The 25,426-nt window shown below is 45.9% G+C and overlaps 1 protein-coding gene across 5 annotated transcripts in view; it reads right to left on the bottom strand.

Moving 5' to 3' along the window:
- IDS (iduronate 2-sulfatase) overlaps positions 1-25,426 on the bottom strand; it is a 62,951-nt gene that overhangs the window by 11,865 nt on the left and 25,660 nt on the right. For 3 of the 5 annotated variants that reach the window (XM_029067927.2, XM_029067924.1, XM_029067926.1), the window contains exons 3-7: positions 8,352-8,488; positions 6,412-6,589; positions 4,039-4,127; positions 2,302-2,502; positions 616-786 (exon numbers count right to left, since the gene is read on the bottom strand). In XM_029067927.2, coding sequence (XP_028923760.1) covers positions 616-786; positions 2,302-2,502; positions 4,039-4,127; positions 6,412-6,589; positions 8,352-8,488 — 776 coding nt within the window. Of the gene's footprint in view, positions 1-615; positions 787-2,301; positions 2,503-4,038; positions 4,128-6,411; positions 6,590-8,351; positions 8,489-11,496; positions 11,627-25,426 lie in introns of those variants that run through there. The other 2 variants (XM_029067925.2, XM_039912408.1) reach the window with 2 other exon arrangements.

Raw genomic sequence — 25,426 nt, 5'->3', positions numbered from 1 at the left:
CAGAGAAGATACAAGCTAATCAGCTTGGACACAGTCCATGTCCCACATGGGGCTCACAGTCTGAATTTTACAGGAGGTAAATGAGGCAAGAATAAGTTAAGTGACTTGTCCAAGGTCACACAACACACAAGTGGCAGAGGCAGGATTAGAACCCAGGTCCTTCCGGTTCCTAAACCCGTGCTCTTTCCACTAGACAACAGTGCTTCTCCTGTGGTGGAACAGGTTTTGGGTGTTTCCCAGCTCCTGTACAAGGTGGGGGGTGCAATCCCATGTCATGAGGGGGATTGGCAAGGCCACCTCCTCTTCTTCCTCCCCCTCACCCTCAGGTTGACGCTGGCTTGGGGTATCCAGCTTGATGGCCTCCAAAGTCAAATTAAAACAACCCCTGGAAGGACTTCCATGGGAAATTCTGGATTCTTCCTAGCGGCCTTTAAAGACAGGATTATAACCATGTGGCAGACCCACAAGCAAAACTCTAAAATGCTCTTCTGTCAGGAAAACGAGGCCCCGTGCTCTACGGTTATGTGAAGCAAACCTGTACACTTCAAAACGGCAGAAGTAGCTCTCTTAAAATAGGCATTCCACGTTCGTACGCTCAAAGGGAGCTTTCCGTACCTGAAATTCCACAGGAATCGGACCGTATGGCACGCTGATGTTTAAAGCTTGGACATCCTCCCTCTGTCGGATATCCATCCAGGGATTGTATGCCACAGGAGGAAGTTCGATAGGGATCTGAGGATCTGGTGCCAACGTGATGTTTTCCAATGGATACAACTTCTGAAATTCCTTAGGGAGAAGTACAGAGGAGAAGAATGTTGTCCTTTCATTACATAAAACATTTGGATAAGGTGTATTGGGCACTGCTCATGACCTATCCTGAGAGGTACTGCCCAAAGTTATGCCTTTTCCTATACCCTAAGAGCAAGAAAAATGTTCCTCTACATTAGATCCTGATGTAGAAAATATTCACCTTTCACAGACGAATGGTTTAATTTGTCTGTGAAAGGTGAATATTTCCAAAAATCTTCCCCCTAAAATTTTTATTCCAAAAAGGGAATAAAAATGAAAAACTAATCCAAGCCAGGGCCCACTATGAAAAGAGTATTTTCTCATCTCCCCTCTTGAAATAGCGAGAGCAGATGGTAGCTCCGAAGGACAACATACTGCAGGGCCCCTGCTGCTGCAGAGGTAAGAACCTTTGAGGAGATGGAAACGAATTTTTCATCACCATTGTCCACATGAGAAGTACTTTTGAGAAAAACAAAATGACCTATGCTATGCAGGGGTTATCAAGGACAAAAAGGGGTGAAAAATGAAAAAACTGCTAAAAGAGTGAGGTGGAGAATCACAATCCTCCTCCATTTTCAGAAAGGCAAAAAAGAAAAAAAAATCCATGCTGGGAAGGACATTCTTTTGTAAAAGACTTTTCAATTATGTACTAACAAGCATAACCTTGCTAAAGGTTTGAGAGAGTGAGTGTGTGTGTATGTGTGTGTGTATCTGTCTTTCGATAGTAAAAGACAAAGTAGTTTAAAGCGGTCTGGTGTTTCTAGGAATGCTTTCCAGGGACAGCATCCTTCTTGAGTTCCGAATAGCAAGTCCTCTAGGCCACACATTTTCAAATTCACAATTTTTATAAGACAAATGCAATTTTAAAAATCCCTCAATTGGAGGGAACAGGTGAGGAAAGGGCACTTAAGACAAGTTCAGCTCCTTAATAGTTGAAGCTTTCTCACCGAATTAATATTTGCCTAATGAAATTAGCTGGAAACTATTAGGCTTAATATACCATGGATTAGAAAGGACCTGTAAAATAGCTGTGGGCAGCAGAGGGGCTGTTGGAACCATGGCAGGAAGAGGACGAGAGTGCTTCAGGGAAGGAGAGGCAGGAGAGCCAATAAGAGATCCGGTAGTCGTCTGCTTCCACCAGCTTCTCCCAACCTCCCCACAACCTACTCCCATGAGGCTCTCTCCCTGACTGACACTCTTCCATGCAACAACCTCTCCTTCCCTGCTATTGATCCTTGTGGGGAGCAGCGGGAAAAAATTAACAACTGCCTCTTGCATGGAAATTCCAGAAAAATCAACCACTGCTGCCCTACAGAAGATCGTATGTTCATTCTCCCTGCACAAACAGTGGAAATTACCCACTAACCAGATTATTTTCCTCCTTGTTTAGCAAACCGGTACGACACGGTTCTTGGAAACTCGTTTCCGGAAATTAATACTGGTCTTTCAGAGTCCTTTAGAGGGGAGAGGCATTGACAACTGAGTTCAAGGGCTGAGCTCCAATCTCTTTACCTTGGGGTACCTGAAGGGGATATGTGGCTTGTGATAACCGACAGCTAGAAAGAAAGGACTGTTCTGATTTCTCATCCTTTCCAGCAGTCGCACAGCCTCCTCCGTGCTCTGTTTATCAGGCAGTGTTCCCTCGGGCACATCCGCTACATCCACGGGGCAGATCAAGTTGGCATGAAGTTTTCCATCTTTCCCTCTACACGTCTTTCAATAGAAAAATTAAGATTTTTAAATTCAGCTCACAAGGAAAAAAAAAACAACTAGAGGTGCAAATATTTAGGGATTCTCGCCAGTACATTCATGAATGCTGTCATCTGGTAAGAAAGTTCAAAAGGTTTATTAAAACAGGAAAAGTTTTTAAGTTTTAAGTCGGACAAGTCGGGAAGCCACCGACTCTCTCTCCAGCTCAAGTTTAATGAAAAGCCCACACACGGTTATCATTACACTTGTGCTGATGTGTCTTAACTAGGACAACTCACCTCTGAGTTACAAGGATTCAGTTAACTGGATAAACCGATCTTTCCCATAAGACTCTCTCAAGACGTAAGCTCGTCTCTAGACCTTAAGCTCATTAATGGTCTCGGAACGTGTCCTCTAATTCTGCTGGATTGTACTTTTTCGAGTGCTTAGTACAGTGCACTGCACACAGTACGTGCTCATTAGTCGTGGGTTCTAATCCCGGCTCCTACACTCGTCAGCTGTGTGACTTCCGGCAAGTCACTTAACTTCTCTGAGCCTCCGTTACCTCATCTGTAAAATGGGGATTAAGACTGTGAGCCCCATGTGGGACAACCTGATTCCCCTGTGTCTACCCCAGCACTTAGAACAGTGCCAGGCACATAGTAAGCGCTTAAAATACCATCATTATTAATAAATACCAGTGATGGATAATGGGGCTTCTGGATTCTCTACCATACAAGTTACAGCAGAAAAACTTGGGCCTACATCGTGATTTTCCAAGAACTGTTTGTCAAGTTTCATAGGCCTCTCTCCACTTAAAATCAATCACAGTATATGTGTCTGGTTTAGAAGACGAGCTCAAATATAAGTCCACCGAGAGCCTACTCTTGTTCAAGAAGGCACAAGACTGCTGCCCGGCCTTTTTTCATTAACTACATCTGTCTGGACTTTCGGCCCAACCATTATTAGGTAGTAAATGGGCAGTACAGTGCAGAGGCATTTGGTCCAGTGCCCCTACAACCTAAAGGATTTTGTAGCTGGGCAGTACCCAGAGATTTTTCACCACATATCCAAGTTAAACCAGGAACCCTTGCCTAAGCCAAATGATTTTAACGTAATACTTCAGCTTCAATAACCTTGATATGTGGAAGTATCCCAGACACAGCCACTCCTTTTCACCATAATTCTTCAGGCCATGAATTAGTGTTTTTATTTTTAGATCTGGTGATGCTTTTCTCTTCTTTTTAAAATACACAACTTCAAACTCAATTTTTTCATCACTTCTTCAATATTTTTGCTCATTACCCACCACAGGACCCATAAGTTAAAGCATCACGTAACAGACCACACAGTCCGCACCGGAATTTCCAAGAGCACATAATACCATCATTTAAAATGCATCACTCTTTAGAGCCAGGCTTACTTAATAACTACAATTTGGCTCTTTTAGGAAAATAATGACAGCAGTGGTTATAAAATGACCCTTAAGAGTCACACTTTTCCAATATTATCTGAACGAAAAGAAAGAACACTTTTGAAATTATCTGATCACACTCTTACCTTCGTGTTCTCATATTTTTCTGTGGAAGGATGAAAAGGTGGAATTGACCAGCTATATGGAGAATCGTCACTATGATTAGAAGAAATTCCTGGAAGAGAGGCAAGGAAAGCAATTTGGTAGAACTTGGCAGATTCTCTCAGTTCCGTTAAATGCAAAACTCTGGATACAAGTATAAACCCATTCACCTGCCCCACCTCACAACCCATCTACTAAACATGCAAAGCAGGACTCAGAAATGTACAGGCACAACTCTGAATTCACGAGCACTGTAGGTAAACATTTTCTACAGTTGAGAAAACTACAAGACAGAAATGTTATACCAATGGAAAAAATGGTGCAAAAAGCATAAACAACTGGGGCTACCTCACCTGAAATATTTCCTTCTCCCTAAGAAATAAAGGCCTACACTATCAACAACCATTATCCTCAACTCGCCTCTCTCATTCAACCTACAAATTTCATCTGTCACCAAATCCTGTCAGTTCTAACTTCACCACATCGCTAAAGTCTTCCCTTTCCTCTCCCAACTGCTACCATATTGATCCGAGCACTTCTCCTAACCCACCTGACTACTGCATCAGACTTCCCTGCCACCTATCTTTCCCCACTCCAGTCCATACTCTCCTCTGCCGGCTGGATCATTTTTCAAAAAAACCCATTCAGTCCAGGTTTCTCCACTCTTCGTGAACATCCGGCGCTTGGCCATCCACCTCCGCAAACAGAGACTCCTTACCATTGACTTTTAAGCACTCAATCGCCTTGCCCCCTCCTATCTTACCTCGCCGATTTCCTTCTACAGCCCAGAATGCTCACTTCACTCGAACACCTTACTCACCGTACCTCGATCTCGCCTGCCCCACTACCGACCCCTCGCTCACATCCTCTCCCTGTCCTAGAACTCCCTCCCACTTCCTAGCTGATAGATGATCACTCTTCTCACCCTCAAAGCCTTATTAAAATCACATCTCCAAGAGGCCTTCCCCAACTAAGCCCTCATTTCCCCATCGCCCTCTCTCTTCTGCTTCGCCCTGGCACTTGTATTTATTCTCTTTATTTGCCCCACCTTCAGCCCCAAAGCACCTACGTACGTATCCATAATTTACTTCAGTGCCTGTCTCCCCTTCTAGACTGTAAATACCTTGTGGGCAGGAAATACGTCTACCAAATCTGTTATACTGTACACTTCCGAGAACAGTTCTCTGCACGCGGTAAGCACTCAGATATGATTAACTGACCTTTACCTGGCCGTCTTCACGCATCTCAAAACGCACTGACCCCTTGCCTACCTACTCATTCATCGCCCCGTGGCCCCCAGCAGGAACAAGACTGTCAGAGATGATGGCGTAAACGGCACTGGGTAAGCCACTAGCACAATAATGAATTCCTTTGCTCAGGTCCTCAGCCCCAAGCCTAAAGCTCTTCTGCTGATAATGATGATAATGTTGGTATTTGTTAAGTACTTACTACGTGCAGAACACTGTTCTAAGTGCTGGGGTAGATACAGGGTAATCAGATTGTCCCACGTGAGGCTCACAGTCTTAATCCCCATTTTACAGATGAGCTAACTGAGGCACAGAGAAGTTAACCGACTTGGCCGCAGTCACAGCTGACAAGGGGCAGAGTCGGGACCTTGAGGGAAACTCCATCTTCACAAACCCCATCGGTACTGGACTTAGCATAGCGCTCGATTGCGTAAACATCGCATTTTAAATTACTTTTTATTTAGCTGGGGCCTCTGAAGTACATCCATCAGAGATCTCGCTTCATGCAAAATGACAAATGGAACATGAAAAATAGCTAAGAAATGCCAGACAACAGCAGTACGTGCTTCGATTTCTTAGTCGAGTCAGGGAAACGCGATCTCTCTTCACATTTAGAAGCTCATCCGACGGTAACCCTCACGTTTACAGGGATACGGGGGAATTTTAGAGTCGCTGAGGTGACTAGCACCCGAAAGGACCTAAACCGCTCTCCCTTGATCTGAAGTTTAAGTGAAAACACTCAGCAAAGTCAAGGAGAGAATAAAAGAGACCACACTTCTACAGTCACTCTCTGCACAAGAACTCTTCTGATTATAGGTTCCATGGCAAAAAGGCCAATTTGCTACTGTTTTAATGAGACGTTCTTCCCCTTGATTCTATTTATTGCTATTGTTCTTGTCCGTCTCTCCCGATTAGACCGTAAGCCCGTCAATGGGCAGGGATTGTCTCTACCTGTTGCTGAATTGTACATTCCAAGCGCTTAGTACAGTGCTCTGCACAAAGTAAGCGCTCAATAAATACTACTAACGAATCATTTAAGTGACCGGGGGCCGGGGAGGGAAAGGGGGGAAATGAAAGGAAGCTAATTACGCCAGTTAAAATGATCAGTACCAGGATGAAACACCTTTCCAACCGACATGGTCACATAGCCGTGCTCCTTGAAATACTGAGGAATCGTGGAATAGTTTCCGGCACGCGCTCTCCAGTAGGAATTGAAGTCATATAGTCTAGTGGTATCGGGTCTCCGTCCAGTTAAAAAAGACACTCTACTCGGGGCACACACAGCTTGCTGTCACAGAACAAAAAAAAAACCACACCCATAATCAAGAAAAATCAACGTCTTCAGAAGTGAACCGATTTTGCAGCGCAGGAATAACCGATGACCTTTTTAAGGATATTAGCAATCGACGGCGTCGAGCGCTTCCTCTGTGCCGAGCACTGTACGAAGCGCTTGGGGGAGTACGACACAAAAGAACTAGCAGACACGTTCACTGCCCATAACGAGCTTAGAGTCTAGAGAAAGTCGGACCGCTAAAATGAGATCAGCGCTTAGAACGGTGCTTGGCCCGTAGTGAGTGCTTAACAAACACCATAAGAAGAAGTCACGTTTTAAGAAATCTTCAGAGTTCTGGTCTGCCCTGCACCTAAAGAAAAAAGTTTCCACCCAATCTTACCGTATGCTCTGACCGTAGTAAGTGCTCAGTAGAAAACATTGACTTGATTTTGAGTTTAGAATTTCACTCATTAGCCCACCTCCTCACCGACCCCCGTTCTCGCCCATCCCGCCGGCGACCCCCGGGCCGCGTCCTCCCGCGGTCCCGGAACGCCCTCCCTCCTCACCTCCGCCAAACTCACTCTCTTCCCCTCTTCAGAGCCCTGCTGAGAGCTCACCTCCTCCAGGAAGCCTTCCCAGACTGAGCTCCTCTTCTCCCTCTACTCCCTCTACCACCCCCCCCTTCACATCTTTCACATCTTCACAACCCCCTTTCCCCCCATTTCCCTCTGCTCCTCCCCCCTCCCTTCCCATCCCCTCAGCACTGTACTCGTCCGCTCAACTGTATTTATTTTCATTCCCCTATTTATTTTGTTAACGAGATGTACATCACCTTGATTCGATTTATTTGCTATTGTCTTAATGGGCCGTTCATCCCCCTGATTCTATTTATCGCTATTGTTTTTGTCCGTCTCCCCCGATTATTCATTCATTCAATAGTATTTATTGAGCGCTTACTACGTGCAGAGCACTGGACTAAGCGCTTGGAACGAACAAGTCGGCAACAGATAGAGACAATCCCTGCCGTTTGACGGGTTTACGGTCTAATCGGGGGAGACGGGCAGACAGTCGGGGGAGACAGACAGATTAGACCGTAAGCCCGTCACTGGGCAGGGACTGTCTCTATCTGTTACCGATCTGTCCATTCCAAGCGCTTAGTCCAGTGCTCTGCACATAGTAAGCGCTCAATAAATACTATTGAATGAATACTAATCAAAAATATTGCACCGCTCTGGGAGGGATGAGTTCGGAGGTCCCCAAGAACGACTTAAGTCGCATTTCTTGTTACCGGGAATAGTTTAAGGTCTGACTGTGTGGTCTAAAAGGAGTTCGGGAGGCCGTGACATCGAATTGGGCTGTGATACCCAAAAGGCTTAATTAAAGCCAATGGTTTTTACGAGAGATAATAATAATAATGTCGGTATTTGCTAAGCGCTTACGACGTGCCGAGCACCGTTCTAAGCGCTGGGGGAGATTCAGGGTCATCAGGTTGTCCCACGTGAGGCTCGAGGTCTTCGGCCCCATTTTACAGATGAGGAAACTGGGGGACAGAGAAGTGAAATGACTTGCCCACGGTCCCACAGCTGACAAGGGGGCAGATCCGGGATTCGAACCCATGACCTCGGACTCCCAAACCCAGGCTCTTGCCACTGAGCCACGCTGCTTGGGGCAGCATCTCGCCTTTTCCTCCCCCCACCTCCACCCCAATTACTGACAGCCCCTAGAAGGGGCCGCCTCACAAAAGCACGTTAACAGCTATTCGACTTCGTTCTCCTACTTGGGCAAAGGCGTTTTGAAACACAACGCTCCGCGATGCAAGCTGATCGATATTTGGAGACTTCACAAGATCATCCCCGTAGCTGCCCAAGGCAGGGCGCAGGTCATCAACTACGACGAAGAGGACATTCGGGCCGTCTGGATGGAAGGAAGAACAATAAAAATGACCAACGGTATCATAGGCCCTCAAGCGCTTAACGGCACGCTGCGCAGAGTAAAGCGTCCCATAAGTAGCATTAACTTAAAGTCCTCGCAGGCACAGTAACGATAATAATAATGCTGGTATTTGTTAAGCGCTTACTATGTGCAGAGGACCGTTCTAAGCGCTGGGGGAGATCCAGGGACAGCGGGTTGTCCCATGGGAGGCTCACGGTCTTCATCCCCATTTTCCAGATGAGGTCACTGAGGCCCAGAGAAGTGAAGTGACCCGCCCACGGTCACACGGCTGACAAGTGGCAGAGCTGGGATTCGAACCCGTGACTTCTGACTGCCAAGCCCGGGCTCTTTCCACTGAGCCACGCTGCTTCTCAATAAATAAATAATAATAATAAACAATAAAGAAAGCTCAGTAAGCGCTCAATAAATGCGATTGAATGAATGTGGCCGAATTGTACTTTATAACGTTGGTCTTTGTTAGGCGCTTACTATGTGCCGAGCACCGTTCTAAGCGCTGGGGGAGATACAGGGTCATCAGGTTGCCCCACGTGGGGCTCACAGCCTTCATCCCCATTTTACAGATGAGGCCACTGAGGCCCAGAGAAGTGAAGTGACTCGCCCACAGTCACCCAGCTGACAAGGGGCAGAGCCGGGAGTCGAACCCATGACCTCCGATTCCCGAGCCCGGGCCCTTTCCACTGAGCCACGCTGCTTCCCTGTGGCCTACTTTGCAAGCGTTCACTACAGCGCTCTGCCCATAGTAAGCGCTCAATAAATACGACTGAATGAATGAATGTGGCCGAAGTGTACTCTGCAAGCGCTCAGTCCAGCGCCCTGCACATAGTGAGCGCTCAATAAATTCTGCATATAGTGAGCGCTCAATAAATAGGACTGAATGAATGTGGCCGAAGTATACTTTGGAAGCGCTCAGTACAGCGCCCTGCACATAGTGAGCGTTCAGTAAATACGATTGAATGAGGGCGATTGTACTTTGCAAGCGCTCAGTACAGCACTCTGCCCATAGTAAGCGCTCAATAAATACAATTGAATGAATGAATGCGGCCGAAGTATACTTTGGAAGCGCTCAGTACAGTGCCCTGCACATAGTGAGCGCTCAGTAAATCCGACTGAATGAATGAGGGCGACTGTACTTTGCAAGCGCTCAGTACAGCGCCCTGCAAATAGTGAGCGCTCAATAAATACGACTGAATGTGGCCGAAGTATACTTTGCAAGCGCTCAGTCCAGCGCCCTGCACATTGTGAGCGCTCAGTAAATATGACTGAATGAATGAATGTGGCCGAATTGTACTTTGCAAGCGCTCAGTCCAGCGCCCTGCACATAGTGAGCGCTCAATAAATCCGACTGAATGAATGTGGCCGATTGTACGTTGCAAGCGCTCAGTCCAGCGCCCTGCACATAGTCAGCGCTCAGTAAATACAATTGAATGAATGACTGTGGCCGAATTATACTTGGCAAGCGCTCAGTCCAGCGCTCTGCATAGAGTGAGCGCTCAATAAATCCGACTGAATGAATGTGGCCGATTGTACGTTGCAAGCGCTCAGTCCAGCGCTCTGCATAGAGTGAGCGCTCAATAAATACAATTGAATGAATGTGGTCGAATTGTACGTTGCAAGCGCTCAGTCCAGCGCCCTGCCCATAGTAAGCGCTCAATAAATACGACTGAATGAATGAATGTGGCCGAATTATACTTGGCAAGCGCTCAGTCCAGCGCCCTGCACAGAGTGAGCGCTCAGTAAATGCCATTGAATGAAGCCGCATGGCTCAGTGGAAAGAGCCCGGGCTTTGGAGTCAGAGGTCATGGGTTCGAATCCCGGCTCTGCCATTTATCAGCTGTGTGACTGTGGGCAAGTCACTTCACTTCTCGGGGCCTCAGTTCCCCCATCTGGAAAATGGGGATGCAGACTGGGAGCCCCACGTGGGACCACCTGATTCCCCTGTGTCTATCCCAGCGCTTAGAACAGTGCCCGGCACGTAGTAAGCTCTTAACAAATACCAACATTATTATTATTATGACTAGTAATTCCCAGTTGGAGCAGCAGCGGAGGCGGCGGGGCGGGGGAGGAGCCGCGGCCCCGCCCCCAAGAGGAACTAGCCAATCACGAGCCCCGCCCGCGCACGGCCCCGCCCCCAAGGGGGTGTGGCCAAACACCAGCCCCGCCCCCAGGAGGAACTAGCCAATCGCGAGCCCCGTTCGCCCCCAAGGGGTGTGGCCAACCGCCAGTCCCGCCCCCAGGAGGGACCAGCCAACCACGAGCCGCTCCCGCTCACCGCCCCGCCCACGGGCGTGGCCCCGCCCCCGAGAGGGACGAGCCAATCACGAGTCCCGCCCGCCCACGGCACCGCCCCCAAGGGGGTGTGGTCACTCTTTCCCCGCCCACCAGGAGTAGCCAACCACAAGCCCCGCCTGCCTATGGCCCCGCCCACGTGGGGGGGCGTGGCCGGCCCCCGAGCCCCCGCCCCAAGAGGGACTAGCCAATCACGAGCCCCCCAACCAAGGCCCCGCCCCCCAATGGGTGTGGCCAACCTTTTGCCCCGCCTTTTGGGGGGGGACATCGCTTCCCCGCCCCCAAGAGGGACTAGCCAACCATGAATCCCGTCCGCATACGGCCCCGCTCGCATAGGGGCGGGGTCAGACCCGAGCCCCGCCCACGAGAGGGAGCGGCCAACCACGAGCCGTGCCCGCACAAAGCCCCTCCCCCAGGGGTGTGGCCCTCCACCGGCCCCGCCCCCCGGAGGACTAGCCAATCACGAGCCCCGCCGTCCATGGCCCCGCCCACGAGGGGGTGGGGGCCTATCCCTTTCCCCGCCCCCAAGAGGGAGGAGCCAACCACGCCCCCCCGCATGCAGGGGGGTGTGACCATCCACCTGCCCCGCCCCCAAGAGGGACGAGCCAATCACGAGCCCCGTCCGCACGCGGCCCCGCCCCCAAGAGGGAGCAGGTTCCCCCTCCCCTCCCCCCCCGGCCCACCTGCGGAGGGTCGGGGCGCCCCGGGCCCGAGCAGGAGAGCGAAGGAGAGCGCCAGGCTCGGCCAGACCCGCCCCGCCCGCATCCCGCCGCGCGGACGAGCGAGCGCGAGGGGGGGAGGATGAGGAGCCGCGGCCGCCCCCGAGCCGACTGCCCGCCCCCGCCCGCCGCCCCGCTTTTATAGGCGCCCGGGGCCCCGCCCACTCCCGGCCGCGCCTGCGCACTGCGGCGCTGGGGGGGGGGGGAGGGGGGACTGTCCTCCGGGGCCCGGCGCGGCCGGCGTCGCCCGGGACCATGTATTGTTATTGTTGTCATTAGTATTATTGTTGTCATTATTATCATTGTTATTATGTCTCATTTTGTTGTTATTATTATCATCATCATAATCATTATATTATTATTATCATCATCATCATCATTATATAATCATCATTATCATCATTATATTATCATTATCATCATTATCATTATATTATTATCATCATCATTATATAATCATCATTATCATCATTATATTATCATTATCATCATTATCATTATATTATTATCATCATCATCATCATTATCATCATTATATTATCATTATCATCATTATCATTATATTATTATCATCATTATCATTATATTATTATCATCATTATCAGTATCATCATTATATTATCATCATTATCACCATTACATTATCATCATTATATTATCATTATCATCATTATTATCATTATCATTATATTATTATCATCATTATATTATCATTATCATCATCATTACTATATTATCGTTATCATCATCATATTATCATTATATTATCATTATTATCATTATATTATCATTATCATCATTTTATTATCATTATCATCATTATTATTATATTATCATTACATTATCCTTATCATCATTATATTATCATTATCATCATTTTATTATCATTATCATCATTATTATCATTATATTATCATTAAGCAGCGTGGCGCAGTGGAAAGAGCACGGGCTTTGGAGTCAGGGCTCATGAGTTCGAATCCCGGCTCCGCCACTTGTCAGCTGTGTGACTGTGGGCAAGTCACTTCACTTCTCTGTGCCTCAGTTTCCTCATCTGTAAAATGGGGATGAAGACTGTGAGCCCCACGTGGGACAACCTGATTCCCCTGTGTCTACCCCAGCGCTTAGAACAGTGCTCCGCACCTAGTAAGCGCTTAACAAATACCAACATTATTATTATCATCATTATCATCATTATATTATCATTATCATCGTTATTATCATTATATTATCATTATCATCATTATTCACAGCGTGGCTCAGTGGCAAGAGCCCGGGCTTGGAAGTCAGAGGTCACGGGTTCGAATCCCGGCTCTGCCCCTTGTCAGCTGGGTGACTGTGGGCAAGTCACTTCACTTCTCTGGGCATCAGTTCCCTCATCTGGAAAATGGGGATTAACTTTGAGCCTCACGTGGGACAACCTGATGACCCTGTCTCTCCCCCAGCACTTAGCACAGTGCTCTGCTCATAGTAAGGGCTTAACAAATACCAACATGATTATTATCATTCTCTGGGCCTCACTTGCCTCATCTGTAAAATGGGGATGAACACTGGGTGCCCCACGTGGAACAACCTGATGACCCTGTCTCTCCCCCAGCGCTTAGCACAGTGCTCCACCTAATAAGCGCTTAACAAATACCAACATTATTGGGAGTTTGGGAAGCAGCGTGGCTTAGTGGCAAGAGCGCGGGCTTGAGAGTCAGAGGACGTGGGTTCTAATACTAATGTTGGTATTTGTTAAGCGCTTACTAGGTGCAGAGCACTGTGCTAAGCGCTGGGGGAGAGACAGGGTCATCAGGTTGTCCCACGTGAGGCTCACAGTTAATCCCCATTTTACATATGAGGTCACTGAGGCACAGGGAAGTCAAGTGACTCGCCCACAGTCACACAGCTGACAAGTGGCAGAGCCGGGAGTCGAACCCATGGCCTCTGACGCCCAAGCCCGGGCTCTTTCCACTGAGCCACGCTGCTTCTCTATCTGTCTCTGCCACTTATCAGCTGTGTGACCGTGGGCCAGTCACTTAACTTCTCTGTTCAGCTTATCGCTAGGCGCTTAATTAAACCGTAGACTGCTCCCTCCTTGCGGATAGGGAACATATAATAATAATAATGTTGGTATTTGTTAAGCGCTTACTAAGTGCCGACCACTGTTCTCTACCAACTCTTAGGTCGGACTCCCTCGAGGGCTTAGGACAGTGTTCTGCACACAGTGACCACTCAATAAATTCAGTTGATTGATTACCCTAATAATAATAATGTTGGTATTTGTTAAGCGCTTACTATGTGCAGACCACTGTTCTAAGCGCCGGGGTAGATACAGGGTAATTAAGTTGTCCCACATAATAATAATGTTGGTATTTGGTAAGCGCTTACTATGTGCAGAGCACTGTTGTAAGCGCCGGGGTAGATACAGGGTAATTAAGTTGTCCCACATAATAATAATAATGTTGGTATTTGTTAAGCGCTTACTATGTGCAGAGCACTGTTCTAAGCGCCGGGGTAGATACAGGGTAATTTAAGTTGTCCCACATAATAATAATAATGTTGGTATTTGGTAAGCGCTTACTATGTGCAGAGCACTGTTCTAAGCGCCGGGGTAGGTGCAGGGTAATTAAGTTGTCTCACATAATAATAATAATAACGTTGGTAATTGTTAAGCGCTTACTATGTGCAGAGCACTGTTCTAAGCGCTGGGGTAGATACAGGGTCATCAGGTTGTCCCACGTGAGGCTCACGGTCTTCATCCCCATTTTCCAGATGAGGTCACTGAGGCCCAGAGAAGTGAAGTGACTTGCCCACGGTCACACAGCTGACAAGGGGCAGAGCCGGGAGTCGAACCCATGACCCTCGTTGAACAGCCTTCCATAAATCATCTTCAGAAGAGCGGATTCCTGCATGTGACCACCAGAGTTCGCAGGAGCTCTGAAGATTAGCCGGCATTAAATTCAGAAAACTGATGCTCTGTCTAGTTAGAAACCAGAGGCTATACGTTATGCCTTTGATTTTTTTTATTCTTAAAAAAAAATAAATCTGAGGACAATTATAAATATACGTGCTAAAAGCATTTCCAGCGAACATCTTTGCAATTCAAATGACTCTGATTTAAGTACCGTGTTTACTAAACATTTTCCAGAAATGATTGCTGAGGTTTTCTGGGTCTTCATTCCTTCTTGAATCTGGGTATTATACCAGTGAGAGGCAAAATCAGGTTTTCAATAAAATGGACCCCTACGAAGTACACATCAAGACTTTAGTCCAACATATGGATGTCTAATCCCCATCCGTGTATTCTCTCACAGCGCTTCGTACAGTAGCGTGCACTGTAAGCCCTTAATAATAATAATAATAATAATCGTGTTGGTATTTGTTAAGCGCTCACTACATAGAGAGCACTGTTCTAAGCGCTGGGGGATACAAGGTGATCAGGTTGTCCCACGTGGGGCTCACAGTTTTAATCCCCATTTTACAGGTGAGGTAACTGAGGCACAGAGAGGTTAAATGATTTGCCCACGGTCCCACGGCTGACAGGTGGCAGAGCCGGGATTCGAACCCATGATCTCTGACTCCCAAGCCCGGGCTCTTTCCACTGAGCCACGCTGCTTCTCACAATCACTACTACACAATAATAATAATAATGTTGGTATCTGTTAAGTGCTTACTACGTGCAGAGCACCGTTCTCAGCGCTGGGGGAGATACGGGGTTATCAGGTTGTCCCATGTGAGGCTCACAGTTAATCCCCCTTTTACAGATGAGGGAACTGAGGCACAGAGAAGTTAAATGACTCACCCACAGTCACACAGCTGACAAGGGGCAGAGCCGGGATTCGAACCCATGACCTCTGACTCCCAAGCCCGGGCTCTTGCCACTGAGCCGCGCTGCTTCTCCATACTCAATAGACGGGCACCCCACGTTATAGAGTCTTCCTGGCAGGTTTTTATCAGAGCGTCTCCTCAACTAAGGCTGTCTTCTAGAAATTAATCAGAAAAGGTGATTCTAGAGACCGTGAGCCCGTAGTGGGCAGGGATTGTCTCTCTTTTTTGCTGAATTGTACCTTCCAAGCGCTTAGTACAGTGCTCTGCACACAGGAAGCGCTCAATAAATACGATCGAATGAATGGACCTACCCAGAAAATTAGGTTAGAAATTAGGAAGAATTCCTTACCTCCATCCCGAAGCAATTCAAGGGCCTCGACTGCTTATCGGCAATGGAAAGAGAAAAATGGTGTGGGAGCTTTTTCCCATATTTGTGGTTGCCGTATCAATCAAATAGTAGCTGTTACTGAAAGTCTACGATGAGCAGGGCACTGTACGAAGTTCTAGGATCAATTTCCTTAATCGGGAAATGGGGATAAGATAGATTGCGAACCCCACACGGACTTAAGCCAATAAGATACCCTTGTATCTACCCCAACACATAGCACATAGTAAGCACAAAATAAATACCTAATAAAAAGGTAGAAGCAGCGTGGCTCGGTGGAAAGAGCCCGGGCTTGGGAGTCCGAGGTCATGGGTTCGAATCCCGGCTCTGCCGCTTGTCAGCTTTGTGACCGTGGGCAAGTCACTTAACTTCTCTGTGCCTCAGTTCCCTCATCTGTAAAATGGGGGTGAAGATTGTGAGCCTCACGTGGGACAACCTGATCACCCTGTATCTACCCTAGCGCTTAGAACTGTGCTCTGCACATAGTAAGCGCTTAACAAATACCAACATTATTATAAATATGATTGATGAAACAGTGATCGGGGCAGCAGAGTGAAGTATGGTCGGGAAAGGGGAGAAGCTGGTAGCAAGCAGGTCAGAGAGGAGGCTGATGTTGTACTGTAGCCAGGCCACAGCAAGGACTTTAAGGCTTGGTAACTGATTAAAAATGAAGGTTGAAAGAGAGGAGGTGGTGCAGGATAATTCTGAGGCTTGAGTGAGATGGGAGGTGCTGTCAACTGTGAAGAGAGGAAGATGAGGAGATCAGGTCAGGTCATACTGAGCTGGAAGGGCTAGTAGGACATGGGAAACAGCGTGACTCGGTGGAAAAGAGCCTGGACTTCGGAGTCAGAGGACATGGGTTCGACTCCCGGCTCTGCCACTTGTCAGCTGTGTGACTGTGGGCGAGTCACTTCACTTCTCTGGGCCTCACTTCCCTCATCTGGAAAAGGGGGATTAACCGTGAGCCTCACGTGGGACAACCTGATGACCCTGTATCTACCCCAGCGCTTAGAGCAGAGCTCTGCACATCGTAAGTGCTTAACAAATACCAACATTATTATTATTATTATTATCCATGGAGAAGTGTGCTGGAGGTGGGAAGTAATGCAGAGGAAAGCTCAGAGAGGGAAGAAGATCAGAGCCAGTGAGGTCGATTTGGGTCAGAGCCCACAGAGATAGCTGAAACCATATAGTAGTTGCACCCCCTAAAAGAATGAGTGTAACTGGAGAAGAGAAGGGGATCCAGAACCGAGCCTTGAGGTACAATCGTGGTTAGGGAATGGGGGGCAGAAAAAAAGCTGCATTATATTATTTGGAATATGAGCTTTAAAATGATTTAAAAGATAATAGTATCTCAGCAACAGAATCTGCAATTAAGTTCACGGCTGCCATAAGAAATCACCAATAAACTTGAAAATATTAGAATGCCATCTTGTCTAGTCTGTTATTGTCCAGAAGCAATACCCAGAACTCAACAGGATGCGGTAGGGATTTAAACAACCTGTCAACTCCTCTGAAGCAAACTAAACAGAGCTTTCTTCCAGTACACCACATATCAAGATTGGATTCTCCTAAGTAAGAAAAAAGGGGAATACCTGGTATCTGTAAGGTTTCCTCCAAGGCCTTTACCAAAGCAAACAGATTGATACGTAACCAAAGCTGAGCAAATGCGAGTAACCCCATCAATTCTGAATCTCGTTTCAAGCCTCCTCAGCAGCCCTGTTCTCCCCTCTCCACTTCAAACCTCCTCTTCTGCTGTCTCCTCTGTCTCTAATCCCAACCCTCTAGCTTCATCTTCCTCATCTGAATAATAATTGTTAATTTGTTAAGTGCGTAAGATGAGCCAAGCACTCTACAAAGCCTTGGGGTAGATACAAGATAATGGTGGTGGATTCAGTCCTTATTCCACCCGGAGCTCTCTTCCAAACCCTCTCCTCCACCTAACTTTTCAGAGAGGCAGCACAGTTTAGGTCCCAGCTCTGCTATCTCCCTGTTACGAGACCTAGGGCAACTCCCTTAACCTCTCTGTGCCTCAGTTTACTTTTTAATAAAATGGGAATAAAATACCTACTCTACCTCCCCCTTAGACCGTTAGTCCTAATTATCCAGTTTCTCCCCCACGCTTATTAAGCTTAATTTAACAAATACTAACAAAAAAGACAGCCAGAAGTCTAAAGTTCAGTGAAATGATAATGCGATTCTAGAAGATTTAGGTGACTTTCAGAAACACACTCGTTCCACGTACAAGAGGCTGTTGAAACACTAATTAATTGATCAGTACACCACATTTCAGGAGGCTGATTGCTGATTTCAAGTTTCAAAGGTTTGATGTATGTTTTCTGTGGCATAGCCGGACTGAAGATTTGATCCTGAGCTGCAAAAATCATTGTCGCGGGTGGCTGATAAAAAATGAGTTTAGACATCAACACAATGCAATCCTCTAATTCTGTTCTGAAATAGCAATCTTTCACCCAACCTTAGAATTGAACAGAAAATAAATCTCTAGATCTAATTTATAGAAGCCATGCCAACATCACAAAAAAATTAGTTGTCAATAAAAAGAGACGTAGAGGCCATGGCCACAGTAAGTAGATTTTTGTCCCGCAAGAAACCAGCTAGTTAAATACTATTTGGAACGCCCTCATAAAAACAAAACAAAAAACAGGTAATAGTAATTTGATGAAGAAACATCAGCTTCTGCCCTCTGACTCAGGAGTGTAAAAGGCCTATATTGTATACTTGAGGTCCTATGACCCAAAATGAGGGGATAGTTGTGAGTCCTGTAATTATTTGGGTTTTTCCTTATCTCTTCCCTCCAACCTTCTCCCCCTCTTCATTTCCCCCATGTGTAGACATTGAGGTTAATAATGTACATTTTGCTTAATAGACCTTTCTGCCCCAACTGATTTGTCTTGCCCTCCACAGACCTTGTTTTTAGTGGTTTTAGGTTCAAGGATTAGATAACCAGAATAAAAGCTACTTTTAAACCCAGAATTCAGGCTTGAATACAGTAGGCAGAAGAGTATAATTATATGGGCAGTGAAAATATGAAGACATAATTGCATCATGAATTTGTAGGAATTACACCTTTTGTGTGTCTCTGTGTGTGCGTCTCTTTGTGTTTATGTCTGATACAGTGCCAGGAAATCTGTGGATAATTGGCTTACCTGATTAAATAAATAAAACAATATCAGAGGATAAAGTCAAAATATGGCATTTTCAGAGAGAAGTAGATGAAGCAGTGTGAAGCTGAGATTCTAAGGTATGTCAATTGCACTTTGCCATTCTGGTATAAAATGATCACATTAAAGGCAGAAAGAAGGAAAGGGTTGATTACTAAATCGTCAGAATCCTTTTCAAGAATTTCAAGTAGGTGTCTAATCCAAGACATGAATTCCCTGTGTACTGCACTCTGTCATATCATTTTTATATTGCAGAAATGTGGTATTTGGAAAGCAGATCAATAGTTTTCTGTGAAATGTTACCCAACTGCGGTGATTGCTTCATATGAGGCTGGCACTTAGCAGTCTTTTACTCCTTGTGGAATTGCTCTGACTGGTGATATTTCCCTAACATCACTAAAAAGTCTATCAGTATGGGAAAATTGTCTTAAGAGTCACTAAGGGACCAACAGTAACACTAAGGGAATTTTTTTTACTAAAGAACATACCTATCCAGTTTCAAAAGCGGTAGCTAGTTCCTCTCCCTTGAATCTTTGACCAAAACTAGTTACCTCTTTATCTTGGAAGGGACAAAAATATTTAAACCTTCAGCAACCTCAGAATTGGGAACAATGTGAAATAACAGATTTCAAAACAGTTTTCTTCTTAGAGACCCGGGCGTCGCTGCAGCTTTCCCTGGGATGAAGAGTTTCCAAGATAGCATTTTGATCACTAAGATGTCTTCAGTTACTAATAAATTTCTCATCTTTGATGGTTTTCATCCTTTCTAGGTGACTTTTCTCAGTGGAGTTTATAGAACTGAGATTAAGGGAATAAATACTCTAATAAGGCTTTATTTACTGCCACCTACGACATTAATTCTGCCTGGTTTTCTGAACCCAAGCTGCTTAAAGCCCACAGTGCCAGAGGCACTTACTGAAGCTTGAAAGTGGAGGTTCAAAACCGAAAAAAAAAAAGGGTTTTAACAAAGCTAACAGTAACAGTCACAGATCATAAATATCAATAGCTTTACAGGGTCTATAAACATAACTATAACAAGAGACAGAGATTTTTAAAAGGCATCTAAAACCATGATCATGAATGTCAAGTAAGGATACAATCTCTTAAGGTATCCTTTGTGGCACCTGGTTATATAAAAGATTGAGTTTTATTTGAATAAGAATTTGAACACATAGTTGTAATGAGTTTGGAAGCCAATAACTGAGGTCATTTTGTAAGGAAATGCATTAGGTTTATGTGACTTTTTCCCAGGGAATAGTTGACTTTTCTTTCAATGGCTAATCTAATTGTTAACTATACTAATTACATTTCTCAGAAACTTTAAAATTCTCTGTCCAGCACATCTTCAGAATAAGTTTTATCACCCCTTTTTTTAATGATTTGAATGGAGCTAAATCCATTACTAACTCAATTTTGGTCACAGCCCTTATTTAAAATGATTACGGGTCACATCAAGTGATACAATAGAGTTGTAAGCCATGCTGAGCAGATCTAGCCCATAGGGAGAAGCAGCATGGGCCTGGGAGTCAGAAGATCGTGGGTTCTAATCCCGCCTCTGCCATTTGTCCACTGTGTGACCTTGGGCAAGTCACTTCACTTCTCTGTGCTTCAGTTCTCTCATCTGTAAAATGGGGATTGAGACTGTGAGCCCCATGTGGGACAGGGACTGTGTCCAACCTGATTTGCTCGTATCCATCCCAGCGCTTACCACAGTGCCTGGCACCCAGTAAGCACTTAACAAATACCGCAATTATTATTATTATATCATTATTAATGGGAGAGAATTAACTCCTATCCAGAAAAAGATCTGGCAACTCTCCAAAGTCATATTTGTGTCTAATTTGATAATCCTGGATCCACCACAGCATTTAGAAGAGAGGTTGTCACATGAGTGCTTGAAAAATATCATTACTAGTATTTTCTCCCAAAGGTTCCAATTCCATTCCCATTTTATCCAGAAAAATCCCATAAAACCTTAATCCAAACTTTGCACAAGTTGTGGCATTTGGCCAGTTATAGCATGTTGATGTTTTTATACGGAATTGGAAATACACAGGCTTGGGAGATTTCATACTGTGAGGGGTGACTGTGAGGTACACCTTATCGCTTGCTTTGCTTGTTGCTTTTCCAGATCTCACTACACGTTCTAAAGATGGTTATCGGTTCTGTGCTGTTCTTTACCTTGCCTTGTTCCTAGTTAAGTAACTCTCTGAGGCTCCATCAATATTAGAATTCCTTGATTGACCGTTCTCAAGCTAAGTGCCAGGAGATCCTACGGCTACCTTGATGTTCACAGTTACGCAAACCCTGCAGCTCTGAGATGTTTTGATGTTCGCACATGGTGTACACCGTGTCGATCCTGGAACTCAAACTCCCCCAGTGGTTCGCCAGGAAGTGATATGAGAAACTGAAACGGCAAGCGTGAGGCCCTTACTGCTTCTCTCACGTTAGTGTGCCAAACCCTGCCACCTCCAAGAGTTGACGCCCATCGCCCCCACGCCACCCGGGCCTCCCAACCTGCCTTGTTCCAGAGTATCGGGAAGCTGGTGCGGCACCAGGCTTCTCGTTTTAGATTGTTGGGAAGCTGTGGCTGTGGTGACTGTTGGAGTCGGCCCGCCCAGCCTGAGGGGCGAAGAGCCTGGAGCTCTGCCATAGCATTCTGCAGCTCAGACTGTGGTCCTGGTGTTAAACTGTAGAGCTGTTTTTTATCATTTCAATCTTTCTCTATGAGTCCCTCGCCAACCCTCTCCCCCGTCATTCATTTCAATCTTTCTCTATGAGTCCCTCGCCAACCCTCTCCCTCGTCATCCAGAGCAAAATAGATCGTGAGCCCCCTGAGGGAAAGGGACTGTGTCTATTTCGAACCCTTGTCCTGGTTCTTCTCCTCTCTGGCAGCTCCTCCTCTGTCTCTTTCTCCAGCTCCTCTACCTCTTACCCTGTAACTGTGGGAGACTCTCAAGGCTCAGTTCCAGGTCCCCTTCTATTCTTCATTTACACCCACTTCCTTTGGAGAATTTATTCACTCCCACAGCTTCAACTGCCATCTCTAAGCAGTTGATTCCCAAGTCTACCTCTTCGGGCCTACTCTTTCTTCACAGTCTCACATTTTCTCCTGCCTTCAGGACATCTCTACTTGGATGTCCCTCTGACACCTCAAACTTAACGTGTCCAAAACAGAACTCATCTTCCCACCCAAACCCTGCCTTCATCCTCACTTTCCCTTCACTTTAGACAGCACCATAATCCTCTCCATTTCACAAGCCTCTAGACTCTAAGCTTGCTGTGGGCAGGGAATGTGTCAGTTTATTGTTATATTATACGCTCCCAAGCACCTAGTATATTACTCTACACACAGTAAGCTCTCAATAAATACAACTGAATGAATGAAAAAGCCCTTAAGTAACCTTGGCAATATCCTCAACTCATCAACTCACGTAGAGAAGCAGCATGGGGTAGTAGATAGAGCACGGGTCTGGGAGTCAGGAGGCCATGTGCTCTAATCTAGCCCATAGGGAGAAGCAGCATGGGCCTGGGAGGCAGAAGATCGTGGGTTCTAATCCCGCCTCTGCCACTTGCCTGCTGCGTGACCTTGGGCAAGTCACTTCACTTCTCTGTGCCTCAGTTCCCTCATCTGTAAAATGGGGATGGAGACTGTGAGCCTCATGTGGGACAGGGACTGTAACCAACCAGATTGCCTTGTATCTACCCCAGCACTTAGAAAAGTGCTTGGCACATAATAAGCGCTTAAGAAATACCATAATAATAATAATTATTATTATCTATCTCATTCAACTGACATATTCTGTCACCAGATCCTGTTGGTTCCACCTTTACAATTTCTCTGGAATCAACACTTTTCTCTCCATCAAAACTGCCATCATACTCCTGCCTTGACTTCTGCTTCAACCTTCTGCCTGACTCCTGTCTCTCCCCACTCCGGTCCTTACTTCATTCTGCTGCACGGATCATTATTCTAAAACACTGCTTAGTTTATGTCTTCCCATTCCTCAAAAACCTCCAATAGTTGCCCATCCACCTCTGCATCAAACAGAAGCTCCTTACCGTCAGCATTAATGCACTCAATCAGCTCTTCCTTTCCTATTTTACCTCAATGATCTCTTACTAAAACCCAGTCTTCAGACTTCTCTCTATAACTTTCTTACCTCAATCCCATCTGTCTCGCTGCTTGACCCTTCCCATGTGGAAGCACAACGGTCAAGGCCTTGCATCTGTCCCCCTTTTTCTCTGACCTTTCCCCTCCAAGTTGCTTCAGGCTTAGGTCTGTTCGACCACTCGGGGTGTACCTGATGACTTGGTTTGCTCAAGCCAGCTGTTCGATTGACTCAAATAGCTTTGTTATTTGATTGACTCAAATCGAGTAGTCAAGCTTGACCTGAGCCAAGCACATTACGACATATCCTAAACGAGATGAAACTATCCCCCGACCTAATCAAGACCCCTGGCCCTGCTTATCAGTAGTATCAGATCACCTACAGCAAAGCAGGTCCGGCGCTGAACGGAAAACACCCAAGGGACTTACTGCTTTCTATCCTAAAGTATTTCCCTTATATTGTATTCTTCTGATCATTACGAATGTTGTACCAATGGGATATAAAGAAATTCTGGATTGCTTGAAGTTGAGGTGGTCTTGACTAGCAGGGGAAACTGCAGTACTGGAAGTGCTGGAAGAAGTGCTAATAGAAATAAACTTTTCTCCAACACACCCTTGTAAACGCAACACAGAGTCTGTGAAGTTTTTCTTCCACACTCACATTCCCTCTGACCTGAAACTCCCTCCCCGCTTCATTTTCGACAGTCCACCGCTCTCCCCACCTTCCAAGCCCTCCTAAAGATCACATCTCTCCCCAGAGGCCCTCCCTGCCTAAGCCCCCATCTCCCACATTAACCCTCCCATCTGCATCGCCAGTCTATCAGTGGTATTGAGTGCTTACTGCTTGCAGAACATTGTACTAAGTGTTTGGGAAAGTACAATAAAACAGAGTTGGTAGGCATGATCCCAGACCACAAGGAGCTTATAGTCTGCAGGCTGACGTCAAAATAAATTATGGATCATGCCTGTGCACTTGAATCTGTTCAACCTTAAGCACTTGATATTCATCCCACCCCCAGCCCCACAGCACTTATGTACATATACTTATCCTCTCCATTTCCCCCATCTGCAATTTATTTTAATATCTGTCCCCAGTGCCCCAATAGACTGTTACTCCCTTGTAGGCAGGAATCATGTCTACCACCTTTTCTGTACCATGAGCCCGTTGTGGGCAGGGATTGTCCCTAACTGTTGTGGAATTGTACTTTCCAAGCGCTTAATACAGTGCTCTGCACATAGTAAGCACTCAAATACTACTGAATGAATTCAATCATATTTATTGAGCACGTACTGTGGGCAGAGCACTGGATTAAGCACTTGGAAAGTACAATTCAGCCACAAAGAGAGACAATCCCTGCCCACACCGGGTTTACAGTCTAGAGGGCTCTATTCCTGATATAGCAAGCAAAAATTCACACAAGCCCTTCCCGAGCCCAGTGTCCATTATGGGAAGAACATTTCCCCAACACCCTAATCACACTCTATCCAAGACATGTGGTGAAAGCATGCCCTGTAGCAGAACTGAGCAAATTGGATTGGAATCTATAAAAAAGAACCGCAAGAAACATTTCAGTAGAAAAACTCCTTGTCTGAAACAAGCTTTTGAACACAGACAGCAGCCGATACCCCTTAAACTATGGCCCCATCAACTCCAACAGGACAAGAAAGTAAAGAGATAAGTCAGCTATTAAGAGGTAGCAAGAAACCCAGGGATAAGAAAAGAACCAGAGACTGGAGGGTGGTTTGACAGATAAAGATCTGTAAGTCCGGGGTAAAATTGCACCTGAAGATTTTGAGGATATGACACTTGAGACTTTGGAAAAAAAAATAAAACCTCTACGTTATCTTTCTCAGAGTACAACAGAATGAGAGGAAATCTCAGGATGAAGAACTAGTAAGGAGGGCAAAAAATAATACAGTAAAGTAGCTGGCTCCTAGAATGGAAATAGGCACTCAAATGATGAGTGGATTTTTAGTGTTTACCATGATTTATTTTGATGTTTTACCTGCCCCCCCCCAATCCATTTTTAAATTATAACAAAACCTTATAGATTGGAATTAATTTACAAATTCATCCTAATTCTGTCATGGCTGAATGGAGTTGACAGTCATGCAAACATATGACCTGGGCCTCAGTAGCTTCATCTGTGAAATGTGGATTAAGACTGTGAGCCCCATGTGGGACAGGGACTGTGTCTAACCCTGATTAACTTGTACCTACCCCAGTGGTTAGAACAGTGCTTGGCACTTAGAAAGCGCTTAACAAGTACCATAATTATTACTATTATTTTTCCAAGGGGTTAGCCCCCACCCTTAAGAGAACATGTTCTATTTGGATTTTCCCTATATATTCTTAGCAATCAGCGCTGAGGCCCATATGTCACAAACAAAACACTCAGGGCATAA

Source organism: Ornithorhynchus anatinus, chromosome 6, assembly GCF_004115215.2.
Source record: "Ornithorhynchus anatinus isolate Pmale09 chromosome 6, mOrnAna1.pri.v4, whole genome shotgun sequence".
Classification (NCBI taxonomy): domain Eukaryota; kingdom Metazoa; phylum Chordata; class Mammalia; order Monotremata; family Ornithorhynchidae; genus Ornithorhynchus; species Ornithorhynchus anatinus.
The sequence above is the reverse complement of the archived record's forward strand: the minus strand, read 5'-3'. Positions and strand labels throughout refer to the sequence as shown.